The sequence below is a fragment of the Brachyhypopomus gauderio genome, chromosome 17, assembly GCF_052324685.1.
Source record: "Brachyhypopomus gauderio isolate BG-103 chromosome 17, BGAUD_0.2, whole genome shotgun sequence".
In the NCBI taxonomy this organism is placed as follows: Eukaryota; Metazoa; Chordata; class Actinopteri; order Gymnotiformes; family Hypopomidae; genus Brachyhypopomus; species Brachyhypopomus gauderio.
The window spans coordinates 9,604,733-9,632,192 of NC_135227.1; the positions used below are offsets into that span (position 1 = coordinate 9,604,733).

Below are 27,460 nucleotides of genomic sequence, written 5' to 3' on the forward strand. Positions count from 1 at the left end.
CAGTAGATTTTGGAGCACTTCATGCTTCCATCTGCTGAAAAGCTTTATGAAGCTTTATGGACCTGGCACCTCCTCAGAGTGCCAAAACCATTGGTAAATGGTTTACTGACCATGGTATTACTGTGCTCAATTGGCCTGCCAACTCTCCTGACCTGAACCCCATAGAGAATCTGTGGGATATTGTGAAGAGAAAGTTGAGAGACGCAAGACCCAACACTCTGGATGAGCTCAAGGCCGCTATCGAAGCATCCTGGGCCCCCATAACACCTCAGCAGTGCCACAGGCTGATTGCCTCCATGCCACGCCGCATTGAAGCAGTCATTTCTGCAAAAATATGCTAATTTTTTTTAGATTTTTTGTTTTTTCTTTACTTTTTTGCCAAAATCATCAATATTAAAGCAATAAAAGGCTTGAACTACTTCAGTTGTGTGTAATGAATCTAAAATATATGAAAGTCTAATGTTTATCAGTACAGAAAATAATGAACTTTATCACAATATGCTAATTTTATTAGACGGACCTGTACAATGAACTCCAATGCCAGACTGAACACAAACGACATACATACATCAGCTAGCGACAAACCAAAATGAGACACAGCTTAAATGAATTACGTATTAACTTCGTTAACCCACAGACGACAATACAAACAAAAACACGTGAACATGACTGACAGGAGGAGCGGAGCCAATCGTGACATGTATAGCATCAAAGTTATAAAGTGACATCGTTTGAACGACTTCCACTGAAGATTTATGGATCACAGGCTCAACTTATCTTGGGTTCCCATTCTTCTAAACCATGACCATGTTCGTCTATTTTTATTACTGAACTGTCTGGACTGCTCACTTAACATGTGAACAATCCAATTCATACCAAAGGGCACTTGATATTATGTGCACTTCGCTTGGCAGTCCTCTCTCTGCTACATCGATCTTCTTATTTCTGATCACACAGTTGCTGTTTTTGACCTGTCCAGTTTGTCATGCACAAAGCCATCGTACACGGTGTAGCAGTACTTTTGGACACCAGCCGACACACCAGCTGTCCTGTTTTAATGAACAAGCTTGATCAGTTTTCCATCCCTCAGGGTATAGGTTCGTCCCCTAAGGCCCTGGTCACTCACTGTGACGTTATTGTCTCAGCTGCCTTAAACCGGTTTGCTCCTTCCAGATCATGAGCCTTTACATTCTCTCATCCTCTCTGTACAGCAGGGACCACAGCACATGACACCAGCTAGAGCATCTTAGAAGGAAAACGGCCCTTTAGAAAAGGCCATCTTACTTTAACACTTTAACACCCCTGCTGTTACATGTGTTAGATTTCCCCTCAATCGTTTGCCCACTTGTCATTTTCTGTCCTTTTCTCTTTTCTTCTAACAAGGGTAATCAGTACTTTTATTGGCTGCAATCACTCCAGCTCCTACGAAGCAAGGACCAGACACTGAGGATTAAAAAAATACTAATTTCTTCCCTTTCTTGGCATATTATGTGAGAGTGCAATAGCCACTCAGCTGAAAGATCATCTAACTTGCGATAATGTATTTGAATAGATTCAGTCTGGGCTTAGAATTAATCATAGTACTAAAACAGCTCTGGCTACAACCAGGGATGTTCAAAAGTCATAAAATGCAGTCTTTATGCTAGAGTCTAAGTCAAATCTCAAGTCAATACCAGGATAAGCGTAGGGACAGGAGATGCAAAATAACTTTTATATATTATCTGTATTGACAGCTAAGAGGCTAGCGTACACTAAACAAACCTATGGGTGTGTATTCAGGTGACTTATGAAGTTTGACATGGTTGTTCCAGTGTCTTTAATTTGTCCAGTGTCCACATTCTTTACACGTTGCCGTCCTTTGGTTGTGTCCAAGGAGAACAGACTGACTCTCATTGTTCAAGTTATTTTGAGTCGACATTAATATTATATCATCAAAATAATATCTCCTACTTGTATTTTTAATGTTTTTTACTTCTGAAGTCGGCTTTACACTTCATTATGTTTGAAATCCTGTGTTTAGTCTAGTCTTCACACTTTGTTATGTCTGGAGTCCTGTGTTTAGTCTAGTCTTCACACTTTGTTATGTCTGGAGTCCTGTGTTTAGTCTAGTCTTCACACTTTGTTATGTCTGGAGTCCTGTGTTTAGTTTAGACTTAGCTATGCTCTTGTAGCTTATGTTCAGGCATATAGAGTTCTTAATAGTTTCAAGCATCAGTAACTTGACATCATTTAAAGCCTGAACCTCATTTTTGCTGGTATGCTTATATTTGATTGCTAGTCTGATTTTCTGGTTGCTCAGTACAGCTAAAGCTGTTTTCTCTTTGTGTATGTTATTAAAATATTCACGCAACAAACAATTCATTCATGGGTTAGCCAGAGGCTAGTGATAGTAACTGCTTACCCTGAACATTTATCCTGTTAAATTCAAGATCCACAAGAACCATGTTCTGTGTTTATGGGTACACTTAGTTCCTGGATATCAGTCATTAGAGTTTATAAATTCAGGAAGAACAGTCAAGTGTTTTTTCAGTTTTTGTTCATTTTATTGTGTTCATAAATGGAGTGATTTCAATAGAAATCGTTTTATTTCTAAGGGCCAGACTTCACACATTTCTCTGTGCTCAGACCAAGGTTACACTGCCAGCTGCTTCCTTTAGCAGGACAGCTTTTGTCTGCTCCAGATCCTGCTCCAAATCCTCCTCCAGATCCTGCTCCAGATCCTGCTCCAGATCCTCCTCCAGATCCTGCTCCAGATCCTCCTCCAGATCCTGCTCCAGATCCTGCTCCAGATCCTGCTCCAAATCCTCCTCCAGATCCTGCTCCAGATCCTGCTCCAGATCCTGCTCCAGATCCTCCTCCACATCCTCCTCCAGATCCTGCTCCAGATCCTGCTCCAGATCCTCCTCCAGATCCTCCTCCAGATCCTGCTCCAGATCCTGCTCCAGATCCTGCTCCAGATCCTCCTCCAGATCCTCCTCCAGATCCTGCTCCAAATCCTCCTCCAGATCCTGCTCCAGATCCTGCTCCAGATCCTCCTCCAGATCCTGCTCCAGAGTCTGCTCATGCAGGAGACAAGCATTGAACAGAGACAGAGACAATGGTTCTGCTCCTCCGTCTGTGCACACAGAGTGTCACTGAACCTTCCATCATGGTTCCCTTCTTTGATGCAGAGCTAATAGACACGCTTCTTCATCAGAAAGTCATGAAGAAGAGGAAGAGCACTTTGCCCTTTGCAAGACGATGAGGGTCTTCCAATCCTAAACCCTCAGTATGAAGATGCTGGTATTCTGATTCTCATCTTACTGGTCCAGGTGTTCTTTTGATAAAACATCGTGCAGGTATTCTTGGGGCTTATGAGACATATTGCATTTATTCAGACAATGCAAAACATTTATTTTTAACCAGGTGCTTGTGTAGAAGTACATTTGTATACACCAGCTGTTTTTTGTCCTCCAGCCTGATTCATGCACAAAACACTATGATGAACTATGAACATGAATGATATCAAAGACTTTTGTATTGCTATTATGCTGGACCTGCATTAGAGTGTAAAAAAAAAAACTACAATGCAGAGTTGCCATGGGAACCTTAACTGCAGTTTATCACTGTCCCAGTTTATGGAAATTGTTCAGTGTAGTCAAATTGCAGAAGACTACACAATTTATAGCAGTGTTTCCTTCTGGATTGCCAGTGTTGCTAAATACCAATTAAAGCTATAGTGAGCCCATTCAGTCTCAAGTTAACTGGTCTGTCCAAGCTTTTGTTAGCAGTTAGCTGTACTAGCATGTTATAATTATATAGTGCATTCATAATGTTAATGGGGACCACCATGTGCTGAATAATTTGCCATCATTATCAAAAAGACCCTTGAAGATTTCCTGTGGCTGCTAAATGTGAAACTCAATTTGATTCTTATCTGATTCCCAGTAAATTGGATTGATTTAGATTACTCAAGAATGCCAAGATAACCTTTCTGAGGTTAACCTGACACTCTTTAGCCTGTAGCCTATCGACCGAACTCAAGATAGGAACTATTGATGAATTTGTACTGGAGAGTTAAAAATGGTTTCTTTTGCAACTCTGTCCAAGATTGACAGGTAGTTAACGCTTAAATTTGAAAAGATTAGCATAACATCGCCATTGCCTCCATCACAAGAGGCCACCTTTCTCTTTCCTGTCAGCTGTACAATAGTACCATGAACATTTCAAATGTCCTCTGAATTGTCTCCTTATATACTGGGTTGACTGTGTTGTGCTTTACTGATGTGACACAAGAGCAAGAGTTCAGACAGATGAAGAACCAGTGCAGTCATTTCACGTTTCCTCCCTCTTAGACACAAACGACAGGAGAAAATCCATGAAATATAAAAGCACAGAGAGTGACTTTATTACCAGCAGCTTCTCTCTTCTCTCATATATATATATATATATATATATATATATATATATATATATATATATATATATAAACAGAGGCTACAATTCGCACAGGCTCAAAATTGGACAATGGTAGATTGGAAAAACGTTGATAGCTCTGATGAGTCTCGACTGCTGCTGTTCGGATGGTAGGGTCAGAATTTGGCATCAACAACATGAAAGCATGGATCCATCCTGCATTATATCAACGGTTCAGGTTGGTGGTGGTGGTACAATGGCACACCTAACCCTAACCCTTCTGATGTCTACATCCAGCAGGATAACATGCCATGTCATAAAATGCGAATCATCTCAGACTGGAACACGACAATGAGTTCTTTGTACTCGAATGGCCTCCAGTCACCAGATCTCAACCCAATAGAGCACCTTTGGGATGTGGTGGAACGGGAGATTCACATCATGGATGTGCAGCCAACAAATCTGCAGCAACTGTGTGATGCTATCATGTCAATATGGACCGGACTCTCTGAGGAATGTTTCCAGTACCTTGTTGAATCTATGCCACGAAGGATTTAGGACGTTCTGAAGGCAAAAGGAGGTCCAACCTGGTACTAGCAAGATGTACCTAATAAAGTGGTCGATGAGTGTAAACCACTTGTCGCTCATGTAGGTCAAACTACACCTGAATCATGCATACAAACATTATAATGAACGATATGTAACATCAGTGCTCGGAATTATTTCAAGATCGTATGGACAGTGCAGTTCATAAATTCATGAGGTGCAATAGTTTTTTTTTTTTTTTACAAATTCACCAATCAACATTTTAGCCAAGCATGCATAAATAAAACTTTCAATGTAGTGTTTCCAGACCGAGCCTGTGAGTCTGGCGGTCTTTACAGTATGATCAGCCAGAGCACACATAGGACCGATGGTAGTCAAGCATTCGCCTGTAGGAAACACTGCCTCCATGTCTATTTTCTGCACTGTAGTCATAGCCCTTGTAGATGTGATGTCACGGCAGAACATTGCAGTACTGCAGCTATTCAGTGTGCTGCTTCATCCTTCATAACCAGGTTATGGCAGCGTCTCACTAACGCTGTGACTCCCTTCACTGCAGGCGGTGCGGTGTTGCATGTTAAGTGTGCGATACTCACTTTCATCTGAGGAGTTGAACTCAACGCCCCTAACAATACTCACGATATATGCGTGTTCGGCTTCTTCACGCCATCAATACTCTTATCTGCGCTCGACGCTGCCGTCTCCACGGCAACACACTGGTGCAGTGACTGATCTTTCCGCCACTGCTCTTCTCAGGCAGACAGAACGACATATCTGTACTGCTGGGAGAGGAGAGACTTGAAAAGACTTACCAAGGCCAGGACCAGGCGGATTAAATGATGTCATTTCCCAGGTATGCAAACATTTGGATATTCATGTAGGTAGTCAAGGTCAAGTAACATCTTAATGCATTGACTATAAAGTGATGGATATAAATAGTTTCAGTCCCTGTGGGACTGACAAATCTTGGGACTAATTTTTAGTGTGAATGTATATTTTGTGTGTGTTCAGAGGGATGCTGTGTGATGTGTCTGCTCGACAGTGAACACAGCTGGGAAGCGTAGCTATACGGCTCCACAGCACACACACTGTGCCATTTAGGGAGGTTTTCTCAGTGTGGATCTGCAGTGACGGCCACTGGAGGAACAATGTGTGTCCACAAAACACAAACACTCGTGATTTCAAAACAGCCTCTGTATAAATGAATAAATTAGCAAAATCTGATTTTACACCAGGTTTATAAGGCTGACATGTGTTTTACTGCTTTATATGAATAGGTACATTAAGTACTTACTGCTCCCATGTGGTCATGTTTAAAAAGAGAACCACGGTTTGCATTAAATCCTTTTTAGAATGAAGACCTGCGAGATGCAGGGTTATTGGTTTCACTACGAATGCAGGGTCACTATTTCTGCAACAACCCCCATAGAAAATGTCCTTCGCGCTGAATAAGATTTGATGTAGTTCAAGGAGCTACTTAGAGAGCTTTGCTCCTGTTTAATCATCTTTAATACAGGTTCTCTGGAGAAAGGCACAAATCAATCCAATCAGAGGATGAGACAGGAGTGAGACCTCTGGGGGCCTCACAGCAAGGCTGCACTATATCCAGCTAGTGAAGATAAACTCTTCCGTGTACTGAACTATATCTCACAAAGGAATCTGCATTTCAGGGGTTCTCCCACTGAGAGGAGGACAAAAATGGAGGACTCGGTCACTGTTGGGTCACTGCGAGTCCAGGACAGCACCATTCTTCACCATGTGCTTGCTTCCACACTTGAAAGTGAAATGTACTGGTAACCAGGCAGCATTCGGATAAGCTTATTTTTAATGCTAAGGTGTCTGAATATAAAAATAAATAAATAAATAAACCCACTGAACTTTTTAAAGTCAGATGCAGAGCCAAAAGAAAAAATGTGAATAGTCTGGCAATTTTTGAGCATGCGGACGGTCATAATTACAAAACTCTCCTTCAGGGTCGTGTTCATGTTCATAAATACACAAGAGTAGATGTGTTGAGGCAGTTTTATTAGAAATATGGGGTGAAGTATTCTATAATACTGTTAGAAATGAGACATACATAGCAGAACAGAGACAATAAGGCAGCTTTAACACTCAGCAGGCCTGCACGTTCACAGCCAGAACTTTCATTCCTGCATCATGTGGAGACCATGCTATGGACCAGGATGGAAGACTACTTCACAAACTCAGAGGGAGCTCGGGGGAGATGGGGGCCTGAGGCAGCCATGAAGCTCCTGAAAGTACTGCTATTTTTAGCTAAACAAGCGAGCTCAGTTGGAGGGAAGCTTTAATACTGAACCCCCGCACTGTTCAAGATGGATCTCATCACTGATGTCTAATGACACTCGCCAGCAAAAATATATCAAACCTACCTCTACTGCCATTAGTGTCTTACTAAATACCTGTAGCGTAATTCACACAGTGTTATGAAAAGGAAACGCCCAGTTATATTTGATCCACTGACTACGAGTTCTCATGATCGTTCTCATGAGAACTGATTCAGTGTCTTATATTCTTATATTGGTCTTTCTGCACAGAAGCGGCGTTGTATGATGGACCTGGACGTAGCAGAATTGCCATATAAAAGTGAACAGTCCTGCTCTGGTTCTCTTAGGGGACGCCCGACATTACTCGGCTGATGTAGGTGTGAGATGCTGGGTAGGGAAAGGTGGAGGGGGCTGAGGCAGGCGGCTAGGCAGCACTAGACACCGCTAACTTCTTCAGATGATCCATGAACACCTGCAGACTCACGTCATCCGTCAGAATGGGCGCTCCCGACTCCTGCACACAGACCATCCCAACGCAAGGAGCATAAGACATACGACAAACATCGTACACAGGGTGAGGATGAGAGAAAGACGCCGTGGCCAACACGCTCACCTGGCCCCAGGCGTACATGTTGTTGTGGGTCTGAGAGGGGTTGACTTTGGAGAGCAGGAAGCGAGCCTGGTGTGAAGGGGGGGGGGGGGGGGGCACAAAAACAAAAAGATCAACAAATCAGCATATTGCAGGACGAGGAGGGGTTTCAACCTAGAGTAGAGTGAACAGATCAGTCCAGAGACATTACCCTCCGGACCGATTAACCACAATCTCTCCGATGCCCTGTGCTCTGTGAAATACAGCCTGCTTGTCCCACAGAAGCAGTTATTGCTCACGGTTCAGGTTAGTGAATCTGCTTCTTTCGCAGGGCGAGATGGGGGGGGGGGGTGTCTGACCTGGCTGCCACCGTGCTCCGTGTCGATGTAGCGTGGCATGGGGAAGCGCGTGTGCAGGATCTCCTGGGCGTCATCCACCGGAGCCTGCAGCAGGTGCCGGAAGTTCTCGTACTCGGGCATGTCCTGGTAGCCAGCTTTCCGCCACTGGGCCACCGTCTGCGGGGCAAAGACAGCAGTCTTAAAGAACCCATATATCGAGCATGAGGAAATCAATCTGAATAGTGCAAACATGAACTTTGATGATAAGATCACGCTAACAAGCACCAAACAGGCATTTTGGTGTTTGCTAGCGAGACGTGCGGGAACGTCCCGCTCACCTCTCCGTGGTAGATAAGGATCTGGAAGAAGGTGTCCATCAGCAGGATGCGGTCCGGCAGGATGCTGCTGCTGTCCAGCAGGACGGGCTGTGCGGGGGAGGAGAGCACAGTGGCGTGATTGGGGAGTTCCCTTCCACACGCCCTCGCGCTGGCTGTGGTGGACGTTCACACGTTCCTACTGCAGTCTCGGGAGAGAGCCAGAGCCCACAGACTAAACGCTCCATTAAAAGCACTTTAGGCTCAACCTGCAGTTCCAATCCTTCACACAACAACACTCTCGACGTGTTAGATTCACACCAGCACTACTGCACTGCTGATGGTGCAGGCAGGGCTTTCCCATCTCATCACACGACCTATAAACACGGGTTTGTAAGCCATCAAGCCGGTAGCCATTTTTGAAGCTTTTGCCTGTGTGTACAGGGCCGCCCCTCCTGCCCGCTGCCCCTCCTGCCCGCTGCCCCTCCTGCCCGCTGCCCCTCCTGGGCTGCATGTTTACATTATTGTGTCCTCCTGCCACACGCTCCCTCCCTCCCGCCCGCCGCAAACACACCGCGCAGGGCACAGAGGGCAAGATGGCCGCCACAGGACATATACGTCTACATCACAGCCACCCGGGAGACCTCAATACGGCATCAGGAGGTCCTGCTGCCAGTCTCAACTGTGAAAATTACACACTTCAGCAGGAACAGGACATGGGGATGGCAATTATGACTGCACACTCACACACACACTCCCAGCTAATTAAATACAAGTAGAGATCACTATCGTTTGTTAAGAGAGACATAGGTCAATAATCTGTTATGGGACATAGGGCAGGGGATTTAAGACCCATCATCACCATGACGGTGCATTTCACATGCACTATTCTACATCACAACACAGCACGTGACTTTTGGAACAGACTGCACTATCACGCCAGGGATAATGATGAACTTCTACTGTACTCTGGGCTGTCATAAACAAAAATTGGTTTATTAGGTCCATGAACGGGGCACCTGTGAGGGTGGCTCTCGGTTCTTACGCACAGATAATCAGATAATGACTCATGAGCTACTGGCCGATGCACCGGGACGTCCAGCTCACATAAAGCCTCGTAAGGAGTGCAATTACTGCAGCTAATGAAAAATAAAACAATTCAATTCAGTTTTCCACTGCACAAAGGGATAGTCAAACAGCTGGTAATATTACAACACATTGGGGAGAGGTACCTAAAGTGCATTTGGTGTAGATAGTCCCACAGCAGTGTAGGGTAAGGGGGGGGGGGGTACCTCAGGCGGCCCGCTGAAGGAGTAGGCATACAGGATGGGCTGGATCATGATGAGGGACTGAGTCAGGTCCTGTCTCATGAAGTGGTGTCTGTAGTAGGAGCTCTCATCTGGACTGTTGTTGAATACTTGGAGGAATGGTGATCTTCTCAGATGGAACATGAACTATCATAGAAAAATAAATACATTTTAAATCCATAACCCAAGCAAACAGCACCATATGCAGGCTCGGAGGTGATGTGTTGGGCAGGTATCGCTCCTGAAGCGTCCCGAGAATGGCGCTACGTTGATGTTGCTGGCTCCTTACTAGGCCTTCCACACCAAGGTCTTACCTGTGGATACAGGGAGAACGTCTCGGAGAAGCGGAATGAGTTGGGGTCGTCTTTGTGATAATCTCCAAATTTCTGGCACTGAAAAACAAACAAGAAATTCAATGCTGTGTGCCGGGCCAGTTCTGCACCTGTAAGCCGCGCTCCACACTGCAGACAAAATGGTCGCAACTGCAACCATAAAAATTTTACTGAGCAATATAATTAATTTTCTCACCAGTGCCGAGAGGTGATAAAACGGCATTATTATTTTTATGATGATTGTCTTTGGAAACTTTTTTATTTTCTTTTCAGTTAACGGATAGGCTATATTAGCGCCTGATCGCGTGAATGACTGCCCATCAAAAAACACATGCATGCTCGTGGGAATTTGATGACTCACAAAGCAGTGTAGCCAAGATGAAACATTAGCAATAAGCGTTTACTTGTTGAAAATGGCGAAGCAAAAAAAAAAAAACAAATCGCATTTTATAACACAATCTACACCTCTGTAGGACTTTATGAGGCCATCTGCTCAAATCACAGCCACAGACTCTGTTAGCACTGGTGGACTACTGGAAGACCAAGACCAGGATGCGGATGAACAACCGTCCACATCGAGCAGATGTACAAACACACAGACATTTCTTACACATTTCTGTTTTTTCCCCATTAAGGAGCCACCGTGTGCTATTTTGTCTGGAGTCCTGGTACAACAGACCCTCAGGTGAGTAGAGGGCACCCAGGTCTTGAGCCCTGGGAGTGACGTGAGAACAACCTGCAATGCTGCACGCCATCACCAGCGAGAGAGGCAGCAGGTCCTCACCAGGCGAATGAGCTGTCTGTCCAGCCAGCGCAGGACGTCAGGACCCTCCTCCGACTCCGCTCTGTGCACGGCCAGACGGGCCATGAGAAGGGCGGCGGCCTCCTGGTCGAAGGACGCAGCGATGTTCTGGATCTGTGTCTGAGCATCAGCCCAGCTGAGGAAGAGGAGAAGCAGCGTCACAGCTCGTTGACCTTCACACACACACGCGCACACGCACACACTCCAAGTCTATCGATCCATATCTACCTGTCTGCATGTTGAACGCATATACCACAACAAAGGGGGACTAAGGTCAACAAAACTAACATTGTTAAGGAAACTACTGCTTAAGGAGGACTTAATGACGTCTTAATTACAAGCTAAAAGTTTATGAAAAGCTTTTCAAAGTAAAACAAATGCCACACGCCAACAGCAAAAATGTCCACTGGTGAGACATTTCTGCTGAAACTGGAACAGACTGTCAGAAGACATCCAAACATTCTCTCTATTCATCTCTCACGCTTAATGCAGCATCTCAAGGTTTTACAGATGGTTTCTGGAATCCACTAAAAAGGTAATTAAAAGTTAATTATAATTTTGTTTTCATACAGCCTAAAATCTACAAATCAAAGAATAAAAATAAGAATGCATTTAGACGGTGAGTCAGAAGGACTAAGGGTGGTTCGAGTCATCTCTGAATGCAGGAAGAGGAACTGACTTCCGGGCAATGGTGGTGACCCTGATGCGCCTCTGTCCACTGGAGTGCTGGTACTGGGTGACGAACTGCACCGCCCCTCGGCCGCCCTGCGGGATTGGAGCGTTGTGCTGCAGGGGAAACACACTTTATTAACGCTCCACTCTACACAGTCACCTTAACCGTCCTGCTAACCTTTGGAACGTTGACATCACACTGCAGCGGGGTGTGGGCACCAACACGGAGCAGCGCAGAGTGCTCCCCGCGGATCAGAGCCGCTCGGTTGGGTTTGCGAAGCCGCTGTAAGTGTCTGCCCTCTCTTACAGAGTGTGTGTGGATTCAGACAACGAAAAGCTACTTCAGCGCAGCCGTCAAGGAGGTTCTGCAAACGTCGCCAAAATGTCAAAGAAACAACACTAATCCACTTCACGCTTAAAAGAAAGACACATCACGGGGTACACGAAGGGGAAAAAAACAGAATATAATTGGAAAGGAGGCTTAAGCTTAGTCAAGGCAGCACAGCTATAATTAACGATTACGGCTTAAGGTGCCTTAGGAGTGGTGGTTCTCTCTAATTACCCCAACAGCACTGCAGTTCAGAACGGCTCATTAACTCCGCAGCCAGCGGCAACTGCAAGAGAGGATATTAAATCTTGAGGTTCTTGTTTACAGACCTGCTCAGTTACAGGTGTTATCCACGCGTTGTGTGCACAGCATCTGTCCGCTATAAAAGGTTGGGCACTTTATTTACTCCACTAAAAGTGACTACTGCTGGTCACATAGTTTTGTTACTTAACGTGAGTTTATTTGTGTTTGGGAGGGCAGGGAGGGGGAGGAGTCACAAGCTGCTCTCCCAGGAGGGGTTACATGGAGTAAAGGGGAGCGACTGCACCGAAGCACTCGGAAGGCACGGCAGGAGGTGCACATCTGAACACCATCCTGCAGCTCTCTGGAGCCACGGCACGCGCTCCCCGCCACGGGATACTGCCACTCTGAAGCCCCGCTGCTGCGTCTACGCCCCTGCTACCCAGCGGCGAGCGCAGTGGCCCCGGCGCCGTGAATGCCGCGTGGCGGCCGCCAGCCCGGGAAGAGGCAGCCCGTCCGCCAGGAGCCCAGGATGCAGGGCGTGGTGGCGGTCTACGCTGCGCTCATGATGGCCTCCAGCCTCTGCTCCGTGTGCGGGAACGTCCTGCTGCTCCTGCTGCTCCTGCTGGACCGCGGCCTGCAGACGGAGACGTGGCTGCTGACGGCGAGCGTCAGCGCGTGCGACCTGGCCCTGGGCCTCTCCGCCCTGCCCCTCGCCGCCCACACCAGCCTGTTCCAGCCGGCGGGCTACGCCAGCGCGGGGGCCTGGTGCCAGGGCAGCGCCTTCCTCTTCCTGCTGCTGCGGCTGGTCTCCGTGCACTCGCTCACCTGGGCCACCATCGACAAGTTCGCAGAGATCTGCTTCGCGCTCAGCTACGCCAGCACCTTCACGGCGGGCAGGACCAGGGTGATCCTGGCGGGGGTGTGGCTCTACGCCCTCCTTAACGCCGCGCTGCCCCTGCTGGGCTTCGGCAGCTACGGCTACAGCAGCGGAAGCTTCCTGTGCGCGCCCAGTTTCGAGCCCGCCAGCACCGCGTTCAACATGCTCTTCATGGTGGTGGGCATCATCGTGCCCATCCTGACCATGTGCTCCATGTACGGATATATAGTGCACGTGGCCAGGAAGCAGGTGCGACGCGGGACGTTCGTCTGCAACGAGAACCACTGTTTCTACGTCCCTGCCAGTAACTACTTTAGGAGCTCCATCGTCATGGTGACGACCATAGGTAAGCCGGGTGGGATTGGGGGGCGGGATTAGTGGGCAAAGCTGCTTTTTTGGAGCGATTCGATCGTTGCCGTAGCACTTTGCATGGCTGCTTCGTGTTGATTACCTCAATGACATTATCTCTCTGCTTACAAGATCATGCATATTCAGACCCGACAAACAGGGATGTACGTGTCGCTTTGAAAATTGACATCAGCGACTCAATAGCAAATGTAATGTTCCCCATAACTCGCTGTTGCCTGTCAAAGCGTCAAAGACCCTAGAAATAATTAAATGAGAAAGTTAAATACATTTTCCAAAAATGGATTGGTCGTTCTATTTTTCTCCTATTCTGGAAGCTTGAGAACATATTTATAACCAGCAACCTGTGAACACATCTCAGAGTCTAGAGAGGGAAGCTAACGAGGCAGAAATAGATCACATGGCAACCAACCATACCAAGTCAGCACACAGGCCACGTGTGGGAAGGACAGTAACATAACACCCCCACACATCTAATATGCCGTGCCTTTAATCATTAAACAAATCAGATGATTGTGTGTGTGTGTGTGTGTGTGTGTTTCTACAGTGTGTCTTCTGATCTGCTGGCTTCCATACATCACCATCTGCTTCTACGAGACCTTGACCGGGAGGGAGAGTCCTCAGGTTGCCTGTGCCCTGGCCACCTGGCTGGTGCTGTTCACCACCGCACTCAACCCCTGGATCACCTCCATGACCCAGACGTAAGCGCTCATTTCCAGTTACAGCCAAACACAACCACAGCAAGGGAAGCAGACAACCGGGGAGAGGGAGAGAGAGGGAGATGCCGTAGTTAAGCAGACACCAGTTCACACAGGAAACCCTGCTGTTGCTAAGCAGTCGAGGGACGAGAAAACAGGCTGTGTGTGTGTGTGTGTGTGTGTGTTTAATCATGACCTTGTTTGATTCCGGCAGGAGGTACAGGTCCGCCCTGCGCAGGAGTGTGAGCAAGCTCCGCCAGACGTTTGAGCGCGTGTGTCAGAACCCCCCGCCCAAGCACAGGGCCACCCCTGCCCGCCCACCCTCACGGGCTCGCCCCACCCCGCCCCCCCACACGCACACGGAGCCCCTGCAGGTGGCGCCCAGGAGCTGAGCACCGCCCCACTCTCATCTCCGACCGGTGCGGGAGCGGCACGGAGAGCAGGGGGAATCACCACGGAGACGCAGGCAACGGCTGCCCATGGCAACCACAGGAAGCAGCGGGACGGCGGGGGGGCCGAGGAGAGCCAGCGCGCCTCCTTCGGCTCCGAGTGGAAAACTGAATTCAGAAGGAGAAGCTGGAGAAGGTCCCAACCGCAGTTGTGTCCTTCATAAACACGTGGACATGCGGTGAAAGAACACTGCACCATGAACTCTTCCTCCCAATCTTTTGTAAATAAGAACTAATCAAATGCAGTTTAGGAATTTTTCTAATTGGTGCCTTGCTTACTGGATGGATTTTTTCTATGTAGGATGACATTTCGGACATCTTAACGTTTGTGAGCAAATCTAGTCGCACAATGAATGTTTCCAAGAATAAAACCAACCAGAACAAACTGGCTATGATTGCAAAGAATACCGAGTATGTGTTTGTGTGTGCTATTTTCAATAATGAAGAGTATAACTTAGAATAAAATCCATGCAGCTTGAGACAAGGATCACTAGACACAGAAAATTGTCAAAACAAAAACATCTACTGATTCCATATCTCAGTTAAGCTTTAAACAAATGCCCATTTCATAAGGGGAAAATGCCCTCTAGTGGACATGCTGGTTAATAGCACAACTGACATTTGAAATGCCAACACTGTTTTTTACCCCCAGCATTTTGTTTAAATCCATAGCAGCAATATGTGAGCGGTTCCTCAGACTTCCCAGTGAGGCCAGTGATGACAGCAAGCACAATGATGGAAGCACGTGTAGTGAGGCATCTCGGAGTGAGACGTTTCCCCCACTCATTCATACCTGATTAACAACCTCAAAGTAAATAGCCAGCGTGGTGTTGGGGTCCAGGCCACAGATCTTCCACTGACTGGTACCACCCGTTCCTATTTCCTGAAATAAGTGGACACAGGGAGGTTCAAGGGTGATTCTGCATGTTTTAGATAATAGTTTGTTGCTAAAATTATCTTAGATGGTGCAAAATGACAATTAAACAACAGTCAAATGCCAAATGCATGATTGAAGGGTAACTCACATTTTCTGATACACAAGGTCCCTTGGCATTCAGGGAGACGCATGGGCCAATGGCTCCAGATATCTTAATCTCTCTAGATGTCTGAAACAAACAAAAACAACAGTTTGGGCTGTAGAGCAGCAGTCTTGTTTGTAGAGCGGTGACCCAGGAAGGGCACGGACAGGACACAGTGAGAGAGGAGTGATCTACCTTAATCTCCAGAGTTCCAGCAAAAGCCATCTTGAAAGCACCCTGCACATCCTTAGTGAAAACCCTCTGAAACGTCTGTTTGAACAGGGAGGTGTTGAAGGAGTCTGCCATCACCATGTAACCCCTTGTAGTGTCCAGTCAGAAAAACAAAGAGCTGTTTTTACATTCAGATAAACACCATCACTGCAGAGTTGACATTTGCAAGTCCTAGTCAATAGGATGTAGCCTGACAACAATGACGATGCCTTCACTGTTACATCTAATATTACTGGGCGCATCATAAGCCTTCCGAACAGTCATAGCTGTGACAAAGGGAAGAAACACGTGCAAATGTGCATATGTGGAGCTTCTGAGCTCCCAGTTTGTTAGCCGCACGGCAGCATGCAGGTGGTGCAGACAGATGTGGACACTGTGGTGCTCACCCTGTGTGGTTGGTGCAACACTTCATCTCCGCTAGTCCCGTCTGGTCCAGGGCGCACGCGTAGATGTCCACAATGTGCCCGTTGGCTGCAGCTCGGCTGGCCAAAGCCTCGTAATGCTAAAAAAAAAAAAGCAACAATGGCATTTCATTAAGTTCACAGACTTCAATGCTTGTAGACTAAATTCTACACGCTTAGCCCAGTTCTCTTACAGGCCAAAGGTGGACAGCTCAGGCTCAGAGTCTAGAAGCTCTTCAGCACTTCAGGCTAAGAGTCTAGAACAGGAGTGGCCAACCTGCGGCTCGTGAGTGCCTGTTTCATGCACTCACGATGCAATCCAATGCCTGGTTTCATGCGGCTCCCCAGCCGGTCCGCGCGCTCACCTGCACAAACGGTCTGTGTTGTGGCCCGGTTACCTCATCACTCTGAGGGCGACAGACTGCTACATCTTCGTGGTGCGCGGTTTGTTTACAAGCCTAATACTTTAAAAACCGGCGTAGTGGAAAACACGCATTTGACTGTCTTCACACGCTCACACAAGTTACTAATTCGCCAACTATTGGCGACCGATCGATCGTGATATAATACTCCTTTTTTGTCCATTACACCCCCTCGGTCAACAATCTACACTCAAACCCCCCCCCCCCCCCCCCCTCGTCAACAATTGACATGTCCCTGTATGATGTGGCTCTTTGCCGTAACAGTAAAAAAAAAAAAGTGGCTCTTGGTCTCTGACGGGTTGGCCACTCCTGGTCTAGAAGCTCTCCAACACTTCAGGCTCAGAGTCTAGCTCTCCAACACTTCAGGCTCAGAGTCTAGAAGCTCTCCAAAACTTCAGGCTCAGAGTCTAGAAGCTCTCCAACACTTCAGGCCAAGTGGCCTGACTTGTTCACTCTTCTCAAACCATCAATAAAATGTATTAGTAATGTTATCATTGTGGTAGAAAAACATTTTCATTTTCAAACCTGAACTTTTATAAATGTCAGAGAACAATTTCAAGGAACATAACGGAGAAGAAAAAAATAATAAATCAATGAACCAAATCACCCAATAAGAATAAAAATCAATCAACGCTGGCCACAACATCAGTAAAGACAAGGTACATATAGACACACTCATCGAATCCTTAAAATCACTCTCAAAATGGTACTTCAAGCACTGTTAAACTCCCTTAAGGAACACCGACTCTAAAAAGCACAGAACGAACAGTGAGCCATTCACCAAAAGATAAGAGTCATTAAAACACACTTTGATTGGTCAGATTTTCTTACTTGTTTGAAAAACAATCCACCAAGTTATACAGCCTGTAACATCCACAAACTTGGATCTGTCATGCATTTGAGAATCAAATATTTTCCAGGTATGGCAAGATATAAAGTACATTCTATTTAGGTTTAAAGATTGCAGAAAACCATACACATATAAGACTGAAAGCCTGCTCAAGTAAGAAGTATTCCAGTTGACCAAAATACTTAAATGAGTAATCAAAGTTGTAAGTCTTTTTTCAAAAACCACTGTAATGCATTTGTTAGCAAACTTATCTACAGATGAGCCCGTTTTTTGTATGTGTGTTTATACTAGGATCATTTATAAACTTAACCAAATCCAAAAATGTACTAAGTGAACTTCTGAAGCCATTTTTTATAATCCTAAATTCTGCTAATCTGAGTGCTGTTAATCCATTTACCATTAGTGCTTCAATACTGCAAACGACATGGATAAATAAATGCACCAAAGGGCACAGTGGACCTACTTTGGTGGCTTTCTTCATGAACTTTGCGTTGTCTTTCTCTATGTCATGCCAGGAACGGATGGGGATCTTCAGCTCATCTCCGACCACCATGCCGGGGCCTTGGGTTGCTGGCCCACCGATGAAGGTCATGATCCGAGCTCCTGTGTTAGGGAAGGTGCACTGTGAAGAGAGGGGAGACGTACATGTATTAATGAAGGAACAAAAACACAGGTATTAATCACCACCATAAACACTGTAAACACTACATAAAATCCAGGTGCTAGTCGTATGTTGAATGCTTTATCACTACTGTACCTCCAGCAGGCCAACAGCTATGGACATGGCTACTCCTAGTGATCGAAGAGACCGTTTGCCCTGGGTGACAGGCCAGGGGTCCCTCTGCAGCTCCCCCAAGAGATCAGTCAGGTTCATGTCAATCTTCTGCACAGGCTGCAGAAACCTGGGAACAAGGAGCATGTAGTGTTTTCATTTAGAAATCACCATACTGTAAGTCAATAGATATTTGACAGAAACGCTGCTAGAACTTTAGTCTGCACCAAATGAACTGTTTTAACTTTAGCATGCAGCAAATGCAGAAGTGGTTGTTAACCAATGCCTGAGCATTTCAGATAACATCAGATCTGTAAACTCTATGCACCAAAAGTCAACTTTAAGAGAGAATGCAGATATTCATGCTCTTGGCCTGCGTAGCAGAGACCAGACCAAAAATGCTATTAATGTATGGTCATAGATCCAGTCTTGAAGAGTGTTCCTTATGTCTTACATAATTGTCACCATTACTACTCAAATATCACTATTACCCTTGTAATCACTTAACTGCACAACAGATTTTGACTGCAAGTTTTCCCCTCATCTTTAGGTTACATAGAACACTTGTGTACCCATAGAATGGTGCCACCTGCTGTCTGGACTTAGAATAAGCCACTCAGAATAAGAAAATACAGCAGTGGGACAACTAATTGAATCAGCGTGTGAAGTAAATCACAGTTTTTAAAAAGTGCCTACACAGGTAAGTTCAACTAGGTTAAACGCCAGTTATCAGTATGCCACAACTGTAAAAGAGGTCTGAGTCTGCACTTGTGTATACAACTTTACCAAACCAGGATGAGGCAACCTGCGAAACAATATTTTATCAAAGAGACGAAAGCAAACCAAACACTGACAACATGACAATATATACCAATTGCAAAATGTGCATTAGGAAAAAAAAGGGAATAGTGGTTCCAAGTTGAAGTCACTCAGTCAAATGCTTGCTAAACCCTACAAGATATGGCCTCAAAAACAACCATAGAATTGAAAGAAGACCTCGTTGATGCACTCTCAACAAAAATCAATACATGAGCAATGTAAACACAATCGGGCAAGCGTACCTGTTAGAGGGCGGAGCCTGCTGCTGCTGCTGCTGTTGCTGCTGTGCCCGACCTGCCTGAGCTGCAGTTGGTTTGGTCAGCCCGAGCATCTCCTGCACACCACAGGGATTCACAGCATTTAGATCCGGTGTAGTGAACGATGCAGACATGGGCAGGGCCATCAGAATGCCACGTCGGTGAGGAGTAAACACAGGGGTACACATTCACTGCTAGACTGAGGTGTTCTGCCCTGACCTAAACCTGCCCTGAGCCCCAATTCCATTTGCCTGGTCCTGCTCAAATGTGGTTTCATCGTTCATTTAGGTCTCTGTCCATTATTAAACTATCTTCAACCAAGATAAAAGCCCTCACCTGTAGCTGCTTGGCACTGAGGTCTTTGGTTCCTCTGAAGACATAGCTCTTGGAGATGCCCTCACAGCCCAGCTCATGGACCTGCACCATGCGCCCAAAGGTGATGAGGCCCACCAGGGCAGTGGGGGGCAGCAGACTCAGGGACATTTGCAGAGACTCCTTCAAAGCCTGCAGGTCCTCGTCCTCCATACACGTGTCCACCACATACAGGAAGTTCAGGGGCATCTGAGGACCTCTCTTTAGGCACAAAAGAAGTATACCGGATTCAACGACCATTTAATTTCAAAAGATAATTGTAAATAAATTTTTTAAAGAAAATTGTTGTAAATAGATTTGGTGATTTCTCGATTTGGCAGCTTTACCTGTACTACATATTCGATAGTGGAGAATTGAGGAAGCAGTTCGGCTGGTTGGTTCACCTCTGATATTCCAGCATAAGTTGGTGGGAACTGGTCAAAATTGAAGCGTAAAATACATTACACTGGAGTAAACAAGAAACTAACAAACAAAAAAACAAGCTTTTCTATCCTTTTGCATATTATCCAGTGCTCATTATGAAAGTCCTTACCTGGTTTCTTTGATAACAGAAATTACATGCCCACAGTTTGGCTCTGTAATCCACTTGGCTGTGTGAAAAAAAGAAAGTGGGTATAGCTTTAAGCTTTAAATGTGCATTTAGAGACCAACACCTGCACCGATGATAAATCAACACAACCTACGAAGTTTATGGAAAGAATTAGCACAGATAACCTGGTGCCTGCCCTGAGGCGAGTGACTCACCATAGAGGATTCAGTACTGCACGGCAAGTGGCTCTGCTGCACAGCACCGGCTCGTACTGGATTGGGGGAAGATCGGGACGCTCTTTCAGCGGTGTGAAGAGAGAGGCCACCGGTACCACCATGCGCGTGGCTTCCAGTCGACTGGAGGGCCAGACGTTCCAGCTGAAGCGCACCCCATCACGGTCCTCGTTCTGCTGGATGAACTCTGGGAAGGTTGTCATGGCACCCTCAAGGACCTGTGAGGCGAGAGGAGGGCGTACAAAGAAAATATTAAATCAGAGAAACCTTAGGTTAACTGGCTTAACTGGTTAGCTAAATCTAATTTATATCTTTGTGCAAGACCATCAGATGAACCATGTCTGGTAATATCAGTAGTAAAGAGGAGGGATATTGAGAGACAGCATGTGTTGTGAGTTACAGCTTATGCCACGCACACAGAAACGCCAGTTCAAGAGCTTAACCTGTAGTTACATGATGCACAGCGCCATTTCTCTCCTGGAGAGATGCAGGATACATTCAAAAATAAATAATGTAAAAGCACAGCAAAAGTAAGAAATCCCTTCAAAACACCCACTACGTGTTTGTCTCGACCCTAAATAGATATAGAGCCAGCAAGCTTGCTATAAACACCGCCCAAATGCCATTACAAGGTCCAGGCATATATTTGCTTTATTTGTCTTTTATTTGCGTTGCTACTAGTACAATGTAGGTTTAATTGCTACCTAGTTAGCTAACTAAACACCTGTGTCAATATAAGTTATGTATAGCTGTATTGGCTACTTAAACAAGCCGTTAGCAAGCTCAAACAAATCAGGCAACGCAAATGAACACTGCCCCCATACCCATCCACGGTTATCTAACTATTTAACTAGAGAGGTGTCCCAACTTTCACCCACACCAGAGTTCATGCATCATTCTCGCTACTGCGCTAACGCTGCTAGGTGAACCTCAAATCGGTTTGACTGCGTCCAACTAGCTGGGCAGCCGGCAAAGGCCCGCAGAGTACCTTTCCCTTTAAACAGCCTGGCGATTCACGGACGTTACACTTAAACCAAAACGTTACACAGTATCGCAAAAAGATAATAATTAAAAGTCAAACCGCCATACCTAGCTGAAATCTCGTCTGTTTTCTCAACAGGGTTGTCTCGGTTGGTTCACAAGCTCAGGGAGCCCATCCGCTCGCTGACGTAGCAGTCAACATGGCCGAAGCAGCGCTGCCACGTCAAGGAGGAGTGTCGAGGTGAAGGATCACTCCCCCTCACTCCCCACAAACGAGGATATTAACCGTGTTTGGGGTGCAGCTTAATGTGACTAACGTAAAATGTAAAAACTTTTACATATTTTTAAATCATATGTAGGGTCAGGGACACCACTACCACAGTTGTCAAGCTGTAAAAAAAATTGATGTAAAGCTCCTGCATATTATATTTTATATATACTACTGGAAATGCTTACCTAAAATTATTGAGATGTTTATGATCAATTTTATGTGCTGTATTTTGCTCAATAACATCTCAATATTAAACAAACAGGGCAAATGAACAACAGCTGGTAAAATCTTGCTATATAAATTTATTTTAATGTTATGACAAAATATTGCCACATACTCATCTGTCACTACTGTCTTTTTCTCTCAGATACAATGCCAAATCTTTTCTATGGCAAACTGAGGAAAAAAAAGGAAACGGACAATAAACCATGACTGCCTAGTTTTTCTGTAAGAATTATAGTCAGGGAGAACGCACGAGGGAGAAGATCACACGGCCTGTCTGTACTCCTCACACTGGATTCATACTTGGTGAAAACAACTAGGCCAATGACTAGAAATGTTCTGCATAAGAATGAACATGTCTGTTCTGTGTGTGAAACAGCTGGTCTCAGGCACCTTCACCGTCGAGCAAGGTCCTTGTTCAGCAAGGTGCTGGCACCAAACTATCAAAAATAAAACCAGCATCAGGAGACAGGAGAAATCAAAACTTAATTCCACCAAGGCATTTAGCCACACCGGCCTTCATTAAGGCTCCCTATTATTGTAACGAAGGCCTGTGGACCAGTTCTTCAGGAGGGTTTGATGTTCTTTCCATGTCAGCACAGCACAAATTAATGCTTGATTAGACACCCAAACAGTTATATTAGAATATCCTCCTACACAAATCTCATTTTCTCACAGCCTAACATGATAAGAAGACCTGGCTGATTAAACTTTAGACCACATTAACATACAAATGCTTCCATTTAGCCAACTGCTGCGTGCTGACAGGTTGCTTCAAGCACAAAAAACAATTCTGATTTATACAACAAGCCTGTTGGCTTTAAATGCAAACTAACTTTTTTAAATTACATATTTCTTACTGATCAAACGTTCCAGTTAAACAGTCTAATTAGCCAACATCTTATGCAGAAAAACTAGGCTTTATAAATACATAAGCCTCTGAATATTTTACATGGTTTAATTATTTACTGTATTATTTTGAGGCAGAACACAAAATAAACAAATCTTTCTCCACTCAGGTTTTCCTTCTTTAAAACTATCATACAGTTTTTCAGGTTTAAGGCCTGGAGGGTCACATGTTGTTGAATCCCATCATTCCTTTCATGTTGCCAGTAGCTCCCTGCTGAAACTGCCGCATCATAGACTGTAGTCCAGCCATGCCACCTGTGAGAAGAGAAATCAGACATTACCACCCAACCATATTTCAACCAATACCACAGACAAAGGATGTTTTTAATTTTTAATGCAAAGTTAAAGCTGATTTCTTTCCAAGACAAAAGCCCAACTTTATTACCATAGATGATTACTGGTTATTTGCGCTCAGAATTGACAGAGTATGGTGCATACCCATGTGGTGAAGCACTCTTGGGTCCATCATCTTCGCCATCTGCTGGTTCAGCTTGGCCATCTGTGATGGGTTGACATTTTTGGACATGTCCCCTCCTGCAAACCAAACCAGTGCCATCCGTCAGCAAACAAAACATTTGAATGTCCATGGCTAAGCATGGCACATTGCCTTCAAAACTCACTTTGTGGTTATGAGAAGTCGACAAAAATAGCTCAAAAGCCCACCTTTGAATAAGCCTTTTATGCCACCCATTTTCTTGACCATCTGGGCAAACTTTGTATACTGGGTGAGCAGCTCCTGCACGTCCTTGGTGGCTACGCCCGAGCCTCGCGCCACCCTCTGAACACGGTTAGGCTGCTTACTGAACAGCTTAGCGCCATCTTTGCTGTCCAGTTCTGCATTGCATAAACACAATGAAACGCATGAAGGAAACAAGATGCCTAAAGGCTTAAAAACAGGACAAGCGGCGGCTCAATAATCAAGTAATCTTTCATCTTATTTAAAGACATATGTGCATGCGTCCATCACATCATACCTTGGTCGTTCATACTGTCCATTATTGTCATGAGTTTCTTTAGCCTGGCCATGGACTCCTGTTCATTGCCTTTGCTCATGAAGTCTGTTCCAAACCCAGGGATCATACCCTAGGGCACAAACACCAGAGGGAACATGTTCAAGTCAAGACAAGTGACGTGAAGCAATCAATCATCACACAATCAGATTTATAATATTGTTCTAAAATCTAAATTTTATATAGAAGGAATTATTAACGTATACGTTAATCATACCATGATTTGCCCAAAAGGTCCCATTTTCATGATGTTTTGAAACTGTTCGTACATGTCCCTGAGTGTGAACTGGCCTGACAGACAAGAAGGCAAGATGGATCATACATTAGCACAACAAGCAAACTGCATCTGGAATACAGACTGGATCTATTAAGGAAATAACAGACACAGCTACATATGGGATAAACTTTTCATTAGAACATTTAAGAAATCTAAAATCTGAGGAAAAATAACCAATGGTGAGAAAAAAAAAACCCAAATTACCATGTTTCAGCTTATCGATCAGCTCCTCGTTATCATCAAGCTTAAGTTCGTTCACCTTGTCGATCAGTCCCTCGATGTCTCCCATACCTGTCATATTAAGGGCCAAACTATTTAATAAACAATCCAAGAACATCAGGCACTATTAAAAATTGGACTAAAATACAAGTGAACAAACCAACATACCGAGCAGTTTACTTATGAATGGCTGAGTTTTAAAAGGTTCAAAGTCGTCGATGTGCTCCCCTGTACCAATAAAAATGATCGGGCTCTTTGTGGCGGCCACTCTGTGAATATTAAATCGTATATATAGGGATTTGTATAATAAAGCAGATCATTAAAGATTTGTTAATATTAAAAGATCAATGATGCACTTACGCACTAAGAGCACCACCACCTTTGGCATGGCCGTCCAGCTTGGTAACGATAACGGATGCCACATCTACCTTATCCTTAAAGGCCTTAGCCTGAGCCTCACAGGCCTGGCCAATGGAGGCGTCCATCACATACACAATGTTGTCAGGTTGCTGTGAAAATGGTGAAAGCACAAATGAAGCACACTGTAATACTTCCATTACAGTTCTATTGCCTACCAGCCTTCAAAATGTGTCTTTGGGTAAACAAACCAACCTCGCACGCACTTACCACAGCATTGGAGACCTGAAGCATTTCTTCAAACAGTGAATCTTCTTGCTTGTGTCGGCCACTAGTGTCAACAATGATTATTTCAAAGTTTTCTGACTTGAATTTTTCAACACCCTCAGATGCAATGATGACTGGGTCCATTTCGGTGTAACTGTTGGTCCACACAATAAAATTTTTTTATTGTTAATAATGACATTTTATCTTGGAGACACCACCATGTGTAAGAGTGAAACAGCATCACCTTCCATAAAAGGGAATTCTGGCTTTTGTTGCATTTTGCTTCAGCTGATCAAAGGCTCCTGAAAAACAAAAAAACAAAACGTTAGTTACATTACAGGTCTACTGTACAGAAATCTGCAAAAGAAACAAACTATACCTGCTCTGAAAGTGTCAGCACATATCAAACACGTTTTCCATCCTTTTCTTTGGTAGTAGTATGCCAACTGAGGAAAGCAGAGAATGTTTTGTTCACATAAACAGACGTACTTCATGCATGCAATTTTCATTCTTACCTTCATAAAATTCACACATCAACTGTGTCTGTGCTAAAATAATGTTAAGAATATAAACTGCTGAAATGAATATTTAAATTTGTATTTTTAGAATCACTGTCATGAGTTACACAGACTGAAGGAATCGGCTCACCTTAGAACATGTTGTAGTTTTCCCGCTGCCCTGAAGTCCCACAAACATGATGACATTGTTTTTTCCTTTTGTTGGCGTCCATGCTTTTACACCAGGGTCCACCAGCTTAGCACAAAAAATTCAGTTAGATTACTTTGTGCATTTACTCCATAAAGCTACGTTAAAATAAAAAACATTTCAAACTAATCTAACAAAGCAAATTGGTAAAAGGATGTAATAAAAACAGCTTCATCAACAATGCAGATATTTCACAAAGCCTTTATAATGCTCTCCTTTAATTTTTTTTCCTCTGAAGAAAGGGGGTAAAAATGTGTGTGACAGAATGTCTGTGTAATGTAATGCCATTCAAATGTTCATGTCTCAAAAGGCTACATACTAGAGAATAAGACACATACAGAAAACAGCTTCACTGCACTCAAAAGCACAAACCTTAACAAGCTCCTTAAAAACAGCGTGTTGGATCATTCTCCTCTTATTTAACCCAGAGGCCATCTCCTCCAGATCAATAGCTGCCCTGAGAACAGTTAAACAGCACTTACTATACAGACTCCTTGATAAATAAATAAAAAATGATAAAGCACCCTTACAACTAAAACAAAGATCACAGTCATACATACTTGACATTCTCTCTGAGTTGCTTCACCAATTTGATGTTTACATCCGCTTCTAGCAGGGCAGCACAAACCTCCTTCAGCATAGCATTTAAAACCTGTGGAAGAGAAGGTTTACTTCATACTGAGTACTAATAAATCACTACAGATTATAATCCTAGACTGGGAGACGTATGAAGAGTCAATTTAAAAAGGCGCGTTACCTCCTCATTGATGATGGTGGCATTGCTGAGAGATCGCAGTGCCGAGGTTATCTTTCTCCCCAGGTCGGCTAACACCATTTTTGCGATTTAGGTGGCGACCTAGGACATGTACAAGCCGTGTTTACAGCCTATACGTTGGTTTATCACACCGTAATTACACAACGAGTGTAGAAGTGGTTCTCATACGTATCAGTCAAACGCAGCCTCTCGTGTAAGGAGGGGGTCCCCCCCGAGAACCAACAGGTGTAGATGTCCCAGTTAACACGGCCGATACTTCACCACGATGCCAACTGTCTTACAGAAAACACAAACAAGTTCAGAATTAATTATTTCAGTGCTCACTGATAATCAGTTAAACGTGAGTGTTCATTAGAGCGCATGATAGTGAACACTGGCACACGGCAGGTGATATTGTTAAAAAACAACACAAACCCCCGAGTTAAGAACCACACACTCAGTTTGGGCGAGATCACCTAGCTATGATTGTTCAGGGTTTTCTCATCGGCTAGCGCTAACTCTTGGTCGTCACCCAATTGTTCGTCAAGAAACATCGAATAAAGGTGCAGACCCAAACGAATAGTATCCTTACAGTCACAAATACGTTAAAATACAGGTCTGCTAGCGACTAACAACAAGGTTCTTGTGATTTATTTCACTTGATTTCTTCTTACCTTCGACCCAGCTGTTTCTGTAATAAGAAGCTAAACGTCATCTCACACCGAAAACTCCCATAATACCTTTGTACTTCCGGGTCAATCGCCCGAGTCGCTATTAGTGCTGATCTGCGAACAGTTGTTCCTCACCGTTCGTTCAATGACTGAACATAGAGCACAGTTTTTAAAAAATGCATTTTACAGTCGCCTGGCGTATCAATATAAAAAACATTTAACATGTTTTATTCATATTTTTCTCCCAGGCTCATAACATAATGCGAATAATGTGATGTTTTTATTTCACTCAGCCACGATAGGTGCGCATACGTGGTTAAGGTGGCCATGTAGGAGAGATAGATAATCACAGGTTTAATGTAGATTATGGTCTG

General features: G+C 44.7%; 3 protein-coding genes across 7 annotated transcripts; 1 reads left to right on the forward strand and 2 right to left on the reverse strand.

Moving 5' to 3' along the window:
* Nucleotides 1-6,946: 6,946 nt before the first annotated feature.
* Nucleotides 6,947-21,690, reverse strand: sec23a (Sec23 homolog A, coat complex II component). The gene is made up of 20 exons (XM_076977488.1): nucleotides 21,533-21,690; nucleotides 20,426-20,661; nucleotides 20,214-20,271; nucleotides 20,008-20,094; nucleotides 19,646-19,882; nucleotides 19,295-19,386; nucleotides 18,219-18,363; nucleotides 17,925-18,083; nucleotides 16,175-16,290; nucleotides 15,753-15,876; nucleotides 15,564-15,644; nucleotides 15,332-15,421; nucleotides 11,585-11,691; nucleotides 10,888-11,041; nucleotides 10,086-10,163; nucleotides 9,757-9,918; nucleotides 8,489-8,575; nucleotides 8,172-8,327; nucleotides 7,837-7,902; nucleotides 6,947-7,737 (listed from the first exon to the last, which is right to left on the reverse strand). The coding sequence occupies exons 2-20, from the start codon at nucleotides 20,644-20,646 to the stop codon at nucleotides 7,648-7,650; spliced, it is 2,310 nt and encodes a 769-aa protein (XP_076833603.1). The 5' UTR covers nucleotides 20,647-20,661; nucleotides 21,533-21,690; the 3' UTR covers nucleotides 6,947-7,647.
* LOC143480058 (adenosine receptor A3) lies at nucleotides 12,678-14,102 on the forward strand. Its single transcript, XM_076977494.1, has 2 exons — nucleotides 12,678-13,371; nucleotides 13,939-14,102. Exons 1-2 carry the CDS (start codon nucleotides 12,678-12,680, stop codon nucleotides 14,094-14,096), a joined length of 852 nt encoding a protein of 283 aa, XP_076833609.1. The 3' UTR covers nucleotides 14,097-14,102.
* Nucleotides 21,691-21,977: 287 nt separating the features above from the next.
* srp54 (signal recognition particle 54) lies at nucleotides 21,978-27,208 on the reverse strand. Of its 5 annotated transcripts, none has more exons than XM_076977489.1 (17): nucleotides 27,090-27,208; nucleotides 26,605-26,712; nucleotides 26,419-26,517; nucleotides 26,222-26,313; nucleotides 26,034-26,118; nucleotides 25,605-25,709; nucleotides 25,336-25,402; nucleotides 25,201-25,258; nucleotides 24,960-25,110; nucleotides 24,693-24,841; nucleotides 24,501-24,601; nucleotides 24,318-24,404; nucleotides 24,054-24,127; nucleotides 23,801-23,909; nucleotides 23,490-23,660; nucleotides 23,265-23,360; nucleotides 21,978-23,081 (listed from the first exon to the last, which is right to left on the reverse strand). In XM_076977489.1, exons 3-17 carry the CDS (start codon nucleotides 26,494-26,496, stop codon nucleotides 22,990-22,992), a joined length of 1,515 nt encoding a protein of 504 aa, XP_076833604.1. In that variant the 5' UTR covers nucleotides 26,497-26,517; nucleotides 26,605-26,712; nucleotides 27,090-27,208; the 3' UTR covers nucleotides 21,978-22,989. The 5 variants fall into 5 exon arrangements, with proteins under 5 accessions (XP_076833604.1, XP_076833605.1, XP_076833608.1 ...); XM_076977490.1 differs by having other exon boundaries at nucleotides 26,605-26,708; nucleotides 27,090-27,200; XM_076977493.1 differs by lacking the exon at nucleotides 27,090-27,208 and adding an exon at nucleotides 27,008-27,029 and having other exon boundaries at nucleotides 26,605-26,708.
* Between the last annotated feature and the right edge of the window lie 252 nt (nucleotides 27,209-27,460).